Source organism: Haliotis rufescens, unplaced genomic scaffold, assembly GCF_023055435.1.
Source record: "Haliotis rufescens isolate VD_foot unplaced genomic scaffold, xgHalRufe1.0.p SCAF_13, whole genome shotgun sequence".
In the NCBI taxonomy this organism is placed as follows: domain Eukaryota; kingdom Metazoa; phylum Mollusca; class Gastropoda; order Lepetellida; family Haliotidae; genus Haliotis; species Haliotis rufescens.
This window is the reverse complement of record NW_025963813.1, coordinates 39,634,056-39,649,874: the sequence shown is the minus strand read 5'-3', so window position 1 is coordinate 39,649,874 and position 15,819 is coordinate 39,634,056. Positions and strand designations below refer to the sequence as shown.

General features: G+C 41.7%; 1 protein-coding gene across 1 annotated transcript; it reads right to left on the bottom strand.

Annotated features, from left to right (window-relative positions):
* Positions 1 to 2,493: 2,493 nt before the first annotated feature.
* LOC125378666 (heparanase-like) lies at positions 2,494 to 10,386 on the bottom strand. The gene is made up of 11 exons (XM_048394579.1): positions 10,326 to 10,386; positions 8,361 to 8,574; positions 7,756 to 7,886; positions 6,769 to 6,942; positions 6,366 to 6,537; positions 5,733 to 5,783; positions 5,174 to 5,374; positions 4,829 to 4,943; positions 3,572 to 3,687; positions 3,057 to 3,197; positions 2,494 to 2,734 (listed from the first exon to the last, which is right to left on the bottom strand). The coding sequence occupies exons 2-11, from the start codon at positions 8,549 to 8,551 to the stop codon at positions 2,575 to 2,577; spliced, it is 1,452 nt and encodes a 483-aa protein (XP_048250536.1). The 5' UTR covers positions 8,552 to 8,574; positions 10,326 to 10,386; the 3' UTR covers positions 2,494 to 2,574.
* Between the last annotated feature and the right edge of the window lie 5,433 nt (positions 10,387 to 15,819).

The following is a 15,819-nucleotide window of genomic DNA, read 5'->3' as shown; positions in this document are numbered from 1 at the left end:
AGTCTTACGGCAAGCAAAGTCGCCTTTCACGTCAGGCATGGGTTGCTGAAGACCTATTCTACCCCGGATCATCACGGGTCATGCGAAAAGGTCAGCGTATCCTGCTCCACTGGTGGCATCCATCATGAGCAGTTCAATCTGATTTAAAAAATCCCATCATTGAACTGAAGTAAACCAGTTGTTTTATCAGGTTATCAGCAGTTTGTCATTGACACGAGGTCAGTCGTTGCTAAAGACCTATTCTAACCCGGATCTTCACGGGTTAACGTCCTAGGTGATAATGTCCAAAGGTATCAATGCCAGATCGTAGGAATTGATATCTGACTATAATTTTTGCTTTCTACAATGGTTTCTGGTACACACAGTCCTACCCGTTAGGAACATGTGCCTTCGCCATGTAGCCAACACTTAAATTATTACGCATCTATCTCATGGCAGAGAATTGCCTATCACAGCTAAATATTTACATTCAGTACTGTTTATTATTACCCTAATATATGCACTGTGATCATTGCATGTGTTATGCACACGGTCGTATTTACAATATCTCTGTTTTAACCCCCTGATCTATAGGTAATGTATCTAATAATGTTCGTTGAAATTACTAGATATAGCTATACCTGTTACTGCATCGATAGCCGGGAAGATCCGGGATAGAATAGATCTTCAGAAACCCATGCTTGCCGTAAAAGGCGACTATGCTTGTCGTAAAAGGCGGCTACCAGGATTAGTGGTTAGGCTCGCTGATTTGGTTGATGCATGTCATCGTATCCCAATTGCGTGGATCGATGCTCATGACATCAATCACTGGATTGTCTGGTTCAGACTCGATTATTTACAGACCGCCGCCGCATGACATAATGGTGGGTTCTGACGTCAAGCTGAGACGCCATGATATAACTGTAATATTGTTCAAATACCCGTTAAACCAATCTGACCGACGTTATGATAAACGTAGCATGAGCTTAGATTTATGTTTTGTTGTGGCGGGATGGGGTGGATAGTGTAAGTGTGACATGCTTTCAGGCATTTTTCATATTGATGACCTGATGTGTTTCTACTACAGATTCCATTTGACATTCAGGTCGCCACAGTTAAAGACCCTTGCTCGAGCATTTTCTCCCTGCATACTCCGCATCGGGGGCACGGATGCAAATGGCGTAACGCTCACCCAGAGTCTGCAGGCACCAAATGTATCTAACATTGTACTTACAGGTGACAAGTGCACGTAATTACATACTGTTTTGTAAATACTGATACATGTAGACTATTTGGGGGTAAAATGGTCAGTGAATGTACCTTTTTATCACAGCATCAATACTCAATCCAAAGAAGAAATACGGACGTACACACTCAAATACTCAGTATCAAATAATTTAATAGCTAACAGTCATGTTTGGTTGTTGGGTAATACTCTGCAAAAAATAGAAACAGAAAAGCAATAAAATTGAAAATATAAATCATTCCGACATCCATAAAAAATTAATACGTAAAACGAAATAGTCATTTCTGCATGGATTGGGACTGATTTGTGTTTGAAGGAATGAGGTATTGAAGAAATTTGGTGAAAATATTGAAAACACAACCACGTAAGAGCCTGGCGCCGAAACACAATAACATGACGAACACGTGCAACATCACTTGTTGGGCGAAAAAACCGTTGGGTTTTCATTTACATGCCATCACCATCTTACAGCAAGTGAACAGCGAACAGCCACGACTGACGGAAGTCCAACGTCATCGTCCGACTACAGACAGGTAAATCATCTTTGGTTGTAGCCAGGCTTTTCCACGTAGTATATGGCACCATTGCAAGAATGTGGAACCGTTATCAGACACACGTGACAACATGTGACCTTCCCAGATCTGGTCAACCACATATCACTACTGGAGGTCAGGACAGATTCATACAGCTACGTCACTTACGTGAAGGAACCATGACGACCGCCCCTAAAAACTATCCTTAATACCAGGACAGTGACAGTGAGGAAACGTTGAAGGTCTTCCCGCTAGACGGACCAGTTCGAGGTGTCATTGTGACGGGCCTGCATCGTCGGCTTGGACGTCGATGATGTCAATATAGCCACAACGGCGATGGTGACAAGTTTGGTTAAGTGACGAGTCGTTTTTATGCTTCGCCGTGAGGATAGAAGACGTCGTGTTTACAGGCGTCGCGGGGAACACTATGCACGAAACTGCATGCAGAAAGTGGACAGATATTGGTGGTGGTTGTGGGAAGTCTTCTCCTACACTGGTGGAACAGACTTGGTGCAAGTCCTAGGGAATTTAACGACACAAAGTTACATGGTGGAGTTTCGTGCAACAAGCGAACGTCATTTTCCAACAAGGCAACGCCTCACACAGCATCAGCCTTTTTCACAAATCACAACATCCAAGTTCTCCCTTGGCCCTCTAGGTCTCCAGATTTAAACCCAATCGAAGATTAAAACAAAGTACAAGATCTATGCAATGATTTAGTCGGACAGAAACAGATAAGTGAATCAATAATATTAAGATTTATTTCCATAGCAAGCGCAGACAATACAGGTTTGTTCTCTCATTCTCTGAACGTCATTACTGGCTACTGCAGGAGGCTACGTTAGCCTCAGGGAAGACGAGGAACCCGAATGACTTCCCGGGGAAGGTGATGGTGTTTTCTTCTGTCCTGTAAGGTTTCAGCTCCGGCAGCGAATTATTGACAAGGTCAAGCTGCTTGTTGTTCAAGGCCACCTTCCTAACATGGTAAAAACAGAGAACTGAACATGAGCTGACATGCTACTTTGTGAACGATTATAGTTTGTAACGTTCATGTATCACATGTGTATGTTATAGTAAACCAATACATATATGATAATTTCACGAATGGTTTTCTGTGGTTTTCAAGAAGAAAGTACCTACTTACTCTTACAACCTGCAACTCATTCATATATTAGTGTAAAAGTTAGTTTGGGAAATTACATACTAGTGACATCGATTGGTGTGAACCAGAGGACGTCTGGTGAGTCCAAGGACAAGTGTGAACTAGACGACTTCTATACCTTCGCTGGGAATCTTACCTGCTAGTGAGTCCATCCACTGGCGTCAACCAGAACACATCTATAGGTTGGTCGGGAAACTGGGGGAACGTTATGGAGGTGTTGTTGTCTGTGGTCAGCAGGAAATACATCGTCACACCGCCGGGCATGTAGCCATAGGAACTAAAACACAACACGAAGTATTACCGGACTAATTCACTTTGCATGTAAATGAACTCATTTGATATCGTGATTTCGGACGGAAGGAGAACTATGTTACCACGTGAATTACAAATAAAGGATAATGAGGACCAATGGTCATCAATAATGTTGCCCTTTCCATCCGTTCCCCGGCCGCGTCATGTCAGAAGACGTCAAAAGATGGCACTTGTTGTTACCCTGTAACCCGCAATAATCTTATGTTAAACCCTGTTTTATGGTATTTCACCTCACATAACCTTCATCTCATTCGAAAGTTTGTTATTATGAATGTTCGTGTTTGCAGCCTGATGCATTACGATGTCTGGTTACAGTTGTGATTTTGGTTGTCAAGTTACATGGAAGGCTTTGTGCAGTGGGCGTAGGCCCTGATGGTGCTGTTGTCCACGGTCGCCTCTACTGAAAACACGGCGCCTCCCACGAGTCTCTTATACAGGACGGTTAACCAGTAGTCCTGCAGTAAAAAAAACAGATTGAATAAAACTAACTCATCATTTGTCATTAATATCGATGTAGAAAAAAAAATGCACTGCAACTACATTTCGCTATGTTAAACATTCATTTTTTCTTAAGGTACTTAGGTTGTGACATATACAGAAGAGTGCGTCTTGGAAGAGGAAAGGCTTTATCACACTGACTAAGCTGAAATATTGATTATTGTAACATGTTTTCAATATTTCAGCTCAGTCATTTTTATTCTCTTTCTCCACTCATATTTGGTCATGTTTTCAACTTGAGAAAATGATTATTTTTCATCGATACATGAGATGATAGTGAAGATAATGGTTTGCTAATATAGACGTCTATATGTCCAAGAAGGTCATAACATGATAACATCAATCGAGTGAGTGATTCTTGCGTCGAGCCGCATGAGCAATCTTGCAGCAATTAGTGAGTGAGTGAATATGGTTTTACCCCGCAATATTCCAGCAATATCACGGCGGGGGACACCAGGAATGGGCTTCACACATTGTACCCATGTCGGAAATCGAACCCGGGTCTTCGGCGTGACGAGCGAACGCTTTAACCACTAGGCTACCCGACCGCCCCAGCAGCAATTAGGCTTCATCATCCTTACAAGGTGGATAATGATTTCATTCCATGAGATAAATGCATAACACTCAACCCACTTTGACCAATTGTGTCACAACCTGTTGCAGAATTATCAGTCAGATTACATGGTCGTGATTCACTCATACGATAATTATACAACGCCAATGCTAGAGAATAACCAGTCTCGATTTGGCTTGAAGGCAACATAACGGTGAATCTATATTCATGCAGTACTGAAAATCAGTGATTGTTTTTTATAGATGCTACATATATGTCTGATATTCCAAGTGTACCTCCATCATAACAGGAGGATGTCTCCCCAAGAAAGAGTAGGTTGGCTGGTACGTCTTGACACATCCATAGCTGTCTCTATATAACTGACCAGGTGATCCGTTAACATGGAAACGGTAAAATCAGAGTGTGCAGTATGATAACTGAAATTCAGTAAGGAACCCAAGAGGAAAGAACTGTCCAGAAGTTGTGACGTCGTGTAAATGTATATTCAAGAAAGACATAAGAAATCTGGTCGGTCCTGTACTTACAGGCAATGGCTCAAACGTATCATTGTCAATAAGTCCATAGCTTGCTGCGTAGAAATCCTGTCTGAGAACTGCTTTCAATCCCATCCGAGCAGCAACACCAAGCTTGTCCAGCCACCTGAACAGTGTACACTTTCAACAGGCGGTGTATATGGTGCATCTAAACACACACGTCTATTCTATTACATCACAACCGACCTTACATCCGAAGACAAATCTTATCTTTGTCTCATCTCGTCATATCTACAATATTTCAGCCCTAGATAGACGAGATGAACCAATATTCATTATCAGTATGCGAGTATAGTTGACCAAGGTAGGAAGTGTATATGCTAAAGTTGTACGCACAGAAACCCAGCGGCATATCTGTCTGAGATTCCCGGGGCACCGCCATGATAACAGGAGGATGTTTCTCCCAACCAGACTGGGGTAAGGGGGTTGGTGCGTCTTGTCACATCCAACACCGTCTCTATATAAGTGACCAGGTTATCCATTAACTTGGAATCAGTAAAATCTGTGAGGTTTGCAGTTTCGCCACTGGTGTAGTATCTGCGAGAAACATCGATAGGTTTGATGACCATGGTTCATCTTCTTTGGTTGGTAGGAAATGTCACAAACAGGTAAAACATGTACATATACTTGGTGGCATGGCCTACGTTATTCAATCAGTTAATGTGATAATAAACAGAGATGGTTGACTTTTTTAGAGCAGAAAGTAAACTTCCTGTGTAATATTGCATTTGTGGACTTTCCTAGATTTGACTTGGGCGACGTGTCAGTATTCCATGAACTTTATACAAAGCATTTTAATTACTACAAACATAATATTTGACCATTCACTTAATGAAAAACCGGTACAGGTTAAGTAGTCTAGAACAATACAAATATTCTAAAGTAAACAACCTACTGGTGAAAAGTTATCCTGTCCACGGCCTTGTCTCCCCCTCCTGTGAAGAAACTGAGGAAACAAAGTGGGCATTGTTGTGTGAGTTGCTGTAATCTGTTATGTCTTCAAACAGCGATTGTGCATGTATGTTACTTCAAACCATAAATCGAACTCTACGTGACAAACTGACGAATACGAAGGTAGGTTTTGTCTCTTCACAACACAACAGATATTTCTACAGGAACCACGTGAGATAAACCAGTACTAAACGTATTTCAGAACAAAAGGGACTACGATTCTACATCCATAATTCTCCAAATTGATATATCACATTGACTGGGTGGCTACAAAAAGCATCAGTTTATTATAATATATTAATTATTTAGGTATTATGTTTTCTACTAGGTTGTCGTGGTGTTTCTTTCTAATTGCCATCGGCGGTTGTAACAATGGGTCCACCATCGTGTTCCACGTGCAGGTGGTGCTTTTGTTTGTGTTCGGGTGTTATGTTTTGCGACCAGGATTGAGGTTTACTCTTTTGTCAAACTTTACACAAAGATTGTAAATGGCATAACGCGACATGGTTCATGTAAACTGTATGGCCACGACCCTTACGTAAATTCATTGACAACATTGTCAGTTCAGTCTACTTACTCAGCAAAGAACTGTGATTTTGCGCCAGTTATAGAGGCCATGTCAGGTCCGATAACTGGTGTCACCTCATACCCTGGTGGCGATCGGAGCAGCTTCTTGAAGGTATAGAAGTCCCTACCTAACTGACTGCCGCTCACAGTGATGTTATATTGCCCAGGGAATAAGTCAGGTTCTGTAACCAATTACACTTCTGAATAAATGTCACGAGATGTTATTGGCAAGTCATAAATCTTGTAAAATTGTGAGATTTTCCTTGACTTTTTTGTATGAAATTAAGGGGCAAAAGGTAATTTATCAGATTCATGAAAGAAACGTTTTGGCACATTTAATTTTATTTCCTTATTAGTTGTATATTGAATTCATATTCAATCATATATATCCGTGTATTTAGTTATATACATACCGTTTCCGAGTTCAAAACCTGCCAGCTGGTACCCCTTCGCACTGTTGTATTGCAGCAGTTCCTTTGCGTTAGTGGGATCCCACTGTCCCTCCTTCCTCTTAAGGGCGTTCAGACCGAATATAAACTTCCAGTTCACGTCCTGGGCAAATGTATTTACAGCATCCCATGTAGCTCCTGCAGATAGAACTGTAGTAACAGCACCCAAACACATCAGGTAGCTCCTGCAGATACAACTGTAGTAACAACACCCAAACACATCAGGTAGCTCCTGCAGAAACAACTGTAGTAACAACACCCAAACACATCAGGTAGCTCCTGCAGATACAACTGTAGTAACAGCACCCAAACACATCAGGTAGCTCCTGCAGATACAACTGTAGTAACAGCACCCAAACACATCAGGTAGCTCCTGCAGATACAACTGTAGTAACAGCAGTAAACACATCAGGTAGCTCCTGCAGATACAACTGTAGTAACAGCACCCAAACACATCAGGTAGCTCCTGCAGATACAACTGTAGTAACAGCACCCAAACACATCAGGTAGCTCCTGCAGATACAACTGTAGTAACAACACCCAAGCACATCAGGTAGCTCCTGCAGATACAACTGTAGTAACAGCAGTAAACACATCAGGTAGCTCCTGCAGATACAACTGTAGTAACAGCACCCAAACACATCAGGTAGCTCCTGCAGATACAACTGTAGTAACAGCACCCAAACACATCAGGTAGCTCCTGCAGATACAACTGTAGTAACAGCACCCAAACACATCAGGTAGCTCCTGCAGATACAACTGTAGTAACAGCACCCAAACACATCAGGTAGCTCCTGCAGATACAACTGTAGTAACAGCACCAAAACACATCTGATGCTCTAATATTTGAACCACCTCTTATCCTAACTCAGTGACAATCAAATCAAAGGTTTATCCATCCGCAATACAACAACAAGACAAACTATATATATCTTTAGTAGATGTACGCACCTGTTAATGAACGATTGACATCTACTGTGCCATTACCGGTAGGGTCAAAGGTCAGGCTGTCACCTTCAGTTCCTCCAATCCTCAGATAGCATGGAGACAAGCCTTTAGCCAGTGCCTGAACTTTTTGAGAGCTGGAGGTAAAGCAATAGCGTGTGATACACGACATACGTCATAAATAATTGAGCAGGTTTATATGTGCTATACCGCATGCCTTGTTTACCTATCCAAAGAGAATACCATTTATCTAAATACATTAACGAACAACAGAAGTAGCATCATGCATTTATTATATATTTATATTTTTTTTTCTGTGATAAAGGCTTGGAAATCATTATTATTGTAGACATCTGCTTTGCTAGTTTGAACTATGCCGTTACAAAAATACAAGAATACAAAATATCAATTTCAAATGAATGGAATCTTTAATAGCTCGATTAAAACAATTCTGTCTGTTTCATATCAATTATGTGCATGAATAAAACTAAGAGTATGATGTGTCCAAATCTCAGCTATAAGTGTGAATACAATTGATGGATTTCAAATCAAGGAATCTTCAATAACTTGATATCTATTGACATCTATGGCAATGACCTTCACTGACTTACTTGAAGTCCAATCCTTTCCAGTGTTGTGGGGTCGGCAGGAGACTGGAGTCAAGTGTGACGCCCACAAATAGTTCATCAATAAATGACACTGCTTGTGTTGTGGACACCGTGACACTGACATTGACTGCTCCCGATGATGTGGAGGACATGAAGGTGGTGACCAGGAGTAGCGCTGACAGTGTTACCTTCATTGTCTCTGGCTTGTCTTATCTGACTGAATGTCACACATAGTCTATATTCATGTGAGGTGGTCTCATATAGACTGTGTTGTGTCTTTATTGAGGCATATCGTGTTGTGTAAAAAAAATATACACATTATGTTGTGTCATCATTGACATATATTCTGTTGTAACGTCAAAAAAACATATCGTGTTGTGTCGTCATTGATAAATATTGTGTTGTGTTGACATTGAGGCTTATCGTGTTGTGTCGCCATTGATACAAATGTTTTGGGTCGACATTGATACAACTTGTGTGCATATATTAAATCATATTGTGTCCGTGTCGACAAATATGTCTTCGAAATTGATGTCCGAACGAATTACCAGTATGGCATGATAGTAAGTGACAACAGTGCTTGGAAACACCTGCATAAGTGCTTAAGTACACACTTGCGTCCCCTACATTACATGATCATGCGACCCGTGAAGATCCGGGGTAGAATAGGTCTTCAGCATCCCATGCTTGCCGTAAAAGGGGACTATGCTTGTCGTAAAAGGCGACCAACGTGATCGGGTGGACTCGAATAATGCTGAGTGCGGCGTTTAACAACAAACCAAACAACATGAACATGCATTAATGTGTCGTTTGTCGTTCTTTACAATGAAGAGCAAATTGCAAGTTTTAGTTCTAGTTCATTAGTTCTATGCATACTTCGAGCAACAACGGTGCACAAACAGACATGTAAGGGAAAATGTCATTATATTTTATGCATGAATTGGTTCAGCAAATAGATTGTACAGATGCGCGTGTGGATATTAATGTGCACTATCATTTATGGACTGCAATTTTACATCAAATCTGTCACTAATTATCTCTTTTAAAGGTCAAGAATAATATATAATATTTAGACATAACATACACTATATTTTAATGATGGTTTATGTAACTCTGTGTTCTTATCTCAATTACTGATAGCAATGTTGGCTGGTTAATCCCACTTTAAACAGCTTGTGAGTAAAGGCATGATGATGCCTTCAGTTATCGGTCTTTAATATTGCTGCTGAGGACGGCGTTAAAGAACAGACAACAGCAACAATATTACATCAGTGTTTTTTTAAAGTGAGCAATACACAAGATGAGTATTCAGCTTAGACATTGTCAAATGCTGCAGTATCTATCATTTTACGTGCCGTCCTGTGACAACTTTTTTGTCCTATACACGGCATTGCCATTACGCCTCATATAATGTACACGTAGCTGTCTGAATGGCCAGTCTCTGTCATTCAGGACCCATAAAAGACGGCTGGTTAGCCTGTACGGATATCATGACGTCATACATTGACTCTCTTCATAATTCCTGTAACCATACATATAGTATGACGGTGGTTGCAAGATAGATTTTATTGTGACACACACAAATTTCACCAGGTGGTCAGCCAGGTTTGAGACCTTGATCGTACGATAACAGTTTATCCACTCTATCGAAAATGATAAGACACTGGGGACATGTTTTGACCCAAATTCGGACAGAGGTTATCTTGCATAATATTGCTTACAAACACGGATGCCAATGTCGTGTCAAATGACAGGAGTTCTATTTACCTTAAGGACAGTCGTTTTACTAAAAGGTTTACAAAATTACCAGTGAAAGACTGATTGTAACATACATGCATGAATTTATCTGAGAACATATTGTAAATTTAGTTCATGAGTTCCAAACACACAGGAGTAAGTAATAGATTGCTGGCAGTTGTATAACATACATGTTGTATAACAGTTGTTAATAGCAGTTGTATAACATACGTGTGTCGACCTTGTTGTGTCTGGTTTTCTTGACATGGATTTCTGCTTTGTCTACAGAACGTGTGAAGTTGACTATCGAATTAGGTCAACAACTTTTCTGTTATCGTTGGTTGTAAATGGTATTTGCTGAAAGCGCTGTTTCTCTGTGCTGGAGACTAGGACGGAACAATGGAAGTCCGTGATGACAATGCTCCGCCATCTTGTATACTCAATCTTCTTATTCACTGTCCTTCATGGTGCAGATGCTGACATCTACATCAACACACAGGCTGCCGTCAATAAAGTTCATGATAAATATGTGGGTGTGACACTCGACTCCAGTGTTCTTGGTTTTGTTGTAAGTGGACTTAACCTGACGCGAGGATTTGTAAGGGAAACCATTGTATTTGTATATTGTGTCATTTCTTACAAAATCAATAGCTAAATAATAAATTGAAAACGACACAGTTTCACATGTTTGAAGGTACGCGTAAACTTTAATTTTTTAGTTGGTTGATAGGTCTGTTTGTAGATATGTCTGTAGGTCTGTAGGAAGAGAGGTAGGTAGGTGGTTTGCCACATGTAATATTCCATCAATACAAAATCACGGAACAGCGATGGTAGGATTTTCATATTTTACCAATGAAGGAACAGAAACCTAATACTGAACATTACTATTCATATGGTTCTCAGGAAGCAGGACGAAAGAAATCATACCTATAGAATAGACATTTATGACGTCATGCTCGTGTGAACTGTCAACGTAATGCAAATACTAATTGTTGAAATAATGATGTCATGATGGGATCCTACCAATGCTGAGGTGTTCTTAGACTACACCTCAAAGAAAGGATATCAACTGTATGGCCTGGAGCTTGGTGACGGTATGCAGTAAAGAATGAATAGTAACAATCCGTTATGAATTTCAGCAGTGAGTGGCAATGAAAGGGTTCTTATCACCACTGTCAACTGAGTTTTGTTTATTTGTATGTTTGTTTGTTTTTAATGCCGCACACAACAATATTCCACCTGTAAATTATCGGCATTGCTGTGATCGATATCAAAAGGGTATACAGAAATATACGCTGAAATCATTACACATTTGTTGAAAGCAAACCATATGCATTCTACTTGTAACATTCAATAAAAGAGACAAAAGTGACATTGCACATTCCGACTATTCCAAAAGCATGTGTTGATTAATCAATATGAAGAGTTAGCGAAAAGCTGAACATGTCCTGCCAAGGCACGTCCATTGTTTACCAGACAAAAACACGGGAATACACGTCAAAATGCCGATATGTTCTCTACACGTGACCACCGATGAAAGCTTTTTAATGGCGTTGAAGATCATAACTTTTGAACACCTTTTGAGCAACAGTCGTATGTATTGCTCTCTTACTACTGTTTGTGGGAAGAGCATTTTACAACACATACCAGATAACAGACGGAAGCTGGGAACTATACAACCGATTCTCTCATTTACATGGTCACATTGTTACACCTTTGGAAAGTCATTAATGTTGGTACATGCGGCAACACAATACGTTACACAGCAGTGTAACGGCAGGCTGACTAACTCTCGCCCCGCATGCGGGTTACACAGCAGTGTAATGACAGGCAGACTAAACATCGCCCCGCACGCGGGTTACACAGCAGTTCAACGGCAGGCAGACTAACTCTCGCCCCGCACGCGGGTTACACAGCATTGTAACGGCAGGCAGACTAACCGTCGCCCCGCTAAGGGTCACACAGCAGTGTTACGGCAGGCAGACTAACCCTCGCCCCGCATGCGGGTTACACAGCAGTGTAACGGCAGGCAGACTAACTCTCGCCCCGCATGCGGGTTACACAGCAATGTACCGGCAGGCTGACCAATCCTCGCCCCGCATGCGGGTTACACAGCAATGTACCGGCAGGCAGACTAACCCTCACCCCGCACGCGGGTTACACAGCAGTGTAACGGCAGGCAGACTAACTCTCGCCCCGGATGCGGGTTACACAGCAATGTACCGGCAGGCTGACCAATCCTCGCCCCGCACGCGGGTTACACAACACTGTAACGGCAGGCAGACTAACCCTCGCCCCGCATGGGGGTTGATTGTATTTCCTCAAGCCGACGTCAGTGTTTGTAGAACTGCTGTTTGATCAAACTCTGTTCATCTCATTGATGAGTCATGAAATATTACCCAGGAACAGTTACGTGGGGACAGATGAACTGATATGTCTTCAACCTCCCCATTCTCTCCTAAATGGTTTGCTTATTCCTTATCACTTGTTAGTCGTAGGTAGAGCGTCTGTCCTGAGATCTGGTTGTCCGTGGTTCGATCTCCAGGCCGTGTCGTGCCAAAACATATTGAAAGATGGTATTTGTTGTTACCGTGTCTGGCGCTCGGCAAAGTACATGGTACATGTATGTTAATTTCGTCTGTATTCTCTTATTACGGGACATGTTTGTGTTCTTTGAAACATATGAGAGCTGTTAATGTTTACGACTTCGGTGAAACCCACGAGCACGGGTATGGTGCTGACAAACCTAGAAACATAATTGGGGTGAACCGGGACTGGAACCCACAATCATAGGTGTCTGGCGTGCCCAAGGGACGCAACTCTGCACAGCGAATCGCGGCGCCTTAGACGACTGGGCCACACGTCCCGTCAAATCTCATACAAAATGTCACTGGAAGTCGTCCAACAGGCAGTTAATGTCATATCAGATGAATCATTCAATGACAACAACATTTTCTCGGATCATGTATTCTCTTAACACCATCACGAACAATCATTTAGGGGCCAAACGTCGCAAGAAATACAACGATCTGGACATATTTATAGATAGTAAAGATAGCAAATTAGCGAATACAGTCCTACTTTTTTATTTTCATGATAAGTTTATTATCTAGGCACGCTACAGCCAGTTCCAGACAGTCAGCGCTATAGCCGTAGCAGGTCAAGCTCACAACTCTAAATATGGTACAGGTGTTTAGTCCGATTCGGTTCCTCGGACACCATCTCAGGTTAGATATATGTCCCGCGTTATATATAGCTGACCCTACGTGACTTTCACAAACAAGCATAGGTTCTGTTTCCAAAATCAATCTGCTTTACTGTTGTAAACATCGTTGATCATGGCAGTCGTTGAGACCAGGGTCATAGTTGTGTCGCTAAGATAAATACATGTATCATGTGTGAATGGGTATGTTTGATTTTACGCCGCAATTTACAGTATTTCAGTGATACAACGGCGTGTGAGTTTAATGTGGGAGGAAAGCCCGAAGTGATGCAGGTCTCAGACGTTTACCACTTTGGTGCAACCCACGAGCACAGGTATGGTGCTGACAAACCTAGAAACATAATCGGGGCGAACCAGGATTCGAACCCACAATCATAGGTTTCTGGCGTACCGAAGGGACGCAACTCTGCACAGCGAATCGCGGCGCCTCAGACGACTGGGCCACCCTATCCCCCAGTAAAGAAACGAACACGAATTAAATTATCACAGCCGATCCCACCTGGAATCCAAGTTTATGGCGCACCCAAGGGAGGCAACTATGTACAGCGAATTGGGACGAACAAGGCCTCCAAACATATAATCAGAAATCTGTATAATAAACTGTTTTTAAGATTGCTTTATCAATATCACTGAGTGAGGGGTGCTTCGGGCCACATGCACGTTATATTATGAACGCATTATACAAAAGTCATCATTGGCAGACCTTCGAAACAGTACCAGTACCAAGCATGATAGGAGAGTGAGTATGGTTTTACGTCGGTTTCAGCAACATTACAGAAATATCAGGGCTTCACACATTGACCCCATGTGGAGAATCGAACCTGGGTCTTCGGCGTGACGATGGTCCGCTTTATGGTACGGGTTGTCATCTCACTAGTGATCCACTGATCTTCAAGTGTGATATACCACTGGAAGCCATATATAAGTACCTCTCCAATGAGGTATCAATAGTTGGTATTGAGTGAATATGGACCAACCCATTGCAAATCGAACGTCATATATCCCGACAAAACCAAATTCTTCTCGCAGAAACCTTTAATCCGGTATATGTTCTAGGTACGTGTGCCTGATTCCACTATAATCGTCTAACACATGTTCCGCGTGATTCCGTACTTCTTAACATGTAATGTTGCCAGGTGAAAATCTTTTGCATAATTTGGAACAAATTTACTCTTTTAATATCAGAGTAGGATACCCAATATTGCATTCTCGGCTTAGCTACATCGGAACAACGCTTGGATGTATGCTCAGGATTTGGCTTGTCATCTTGTGTGTTATTCACCGACCTCGATGTGTTATATACCACAGGAAACCATATATAAACACCATAATTTAATGTAGGCTGATTATTGATCTACTTGTGGACAATCATACAGAATACTTCTTGACAACTCTGATTTCACTCACTTTTGTATGCATATAAGAGGTTCACAGCATAATGCTCGAGTCGATTTCAGAAATTTGAATGAAATGGACCTATGTGTAACATATTCAAGATGGCAACCATAATGCTGTGCAAAAAAACTGATCATAATGTTAATGTAATTTCAACAAATATACAAATCAATTTCTTGGACGCTGGCTTGATATTTTGACAAATTTTGCCATTTCAAGTTGAGTTTCAGATTCTTTAGTACAGCTACTAGTTAAGGTGAATTTGCAGGGGGAACCATCGAAGGTGAAAGACGAATTCACTTACTAACATATAATTCATACATAACTTAGCTATGGGGGGGGGGGGGGGTAAGGGGTGCTCGTGGGTCATACCTAGCCCACGGCCTAATTCCTAAGTGTGTGTTCTCAGGTCCCTCTCTACTACTTACATTATGATAAGGGGCGGTCGAGTAGCCTTGTGGTTAAAGCGTTCGCTCGTCACGGCGAAGACCCGGGTTCGATTCCCGACACAGGTGCATTGTGTGAAGCAAATTTCTCGTGTTCCCCGCCTGCTATTGCTGGAATATTTCTAAAAGCGGCGTAAAGCCATACTCACTCACTACATTATGATTATCTTCCTTCTTTTTTTAAACAAAATTCGTTTAACGCCACACAGCAATTTTCCAGCTATATGACGGCGGTCTGTAATTAACCGAGTCTGGACCAGACATCCAGTGATTGACATCGTGAACATCGAACTGCACAGTGTGGATACAATTACATGTATCAATCAAGTCAGCATGTCTCACCCACTCGATCCCATCACAGGTATGAAACACGATAAGATTAGATGACTGTATATTTTTCTTAGCTTTTACCTCTCAGCAAACACGCCTGATATAATTTACATCTGTATCATTGTACAGTTCACCAAATCTCCAGAAGCTTGTGAAAGAACTCGTTCCCTCATATCTGAGGGTCGGGGGAACCTCGGCTGACCATGTCGTGTTTGATCCCCATGCCACACAGCATAGCTCCGACGCAGCATCGCCGTTCAAACTATTGGGTGAGTAACCTGTAGCTGTTTAAGAATGGTCGGCCTCAAAAGTTCTGAAGAAATGAGTAAGA

Excerpts from the sequence above, each read along its gene's own strand:
- LOC125378666 (XM_048394579.1), bottom strand. The coding sequence starts at position 8,551 with ATGAAGGTAACACTGTCAGCGCTACTCCTGGTCACCACCTTCATGTCC. Across the intron at positions 7,887-8,360 it reads TGGAAAGGATTGGACTTCAA|CTCTCAAAAAGTTCAGGCAC; the intron begins GTAAGTCAGTGA and ends CTTTACCTCCAG. Across the intron at positions 4,944-5,173 it reads AGATATGCCGCTGGGTTTCT|GTGGCTGGACAAGCTTGGTG; the intron begins GTGCGTACAACT and ends TACACTGTTCAG.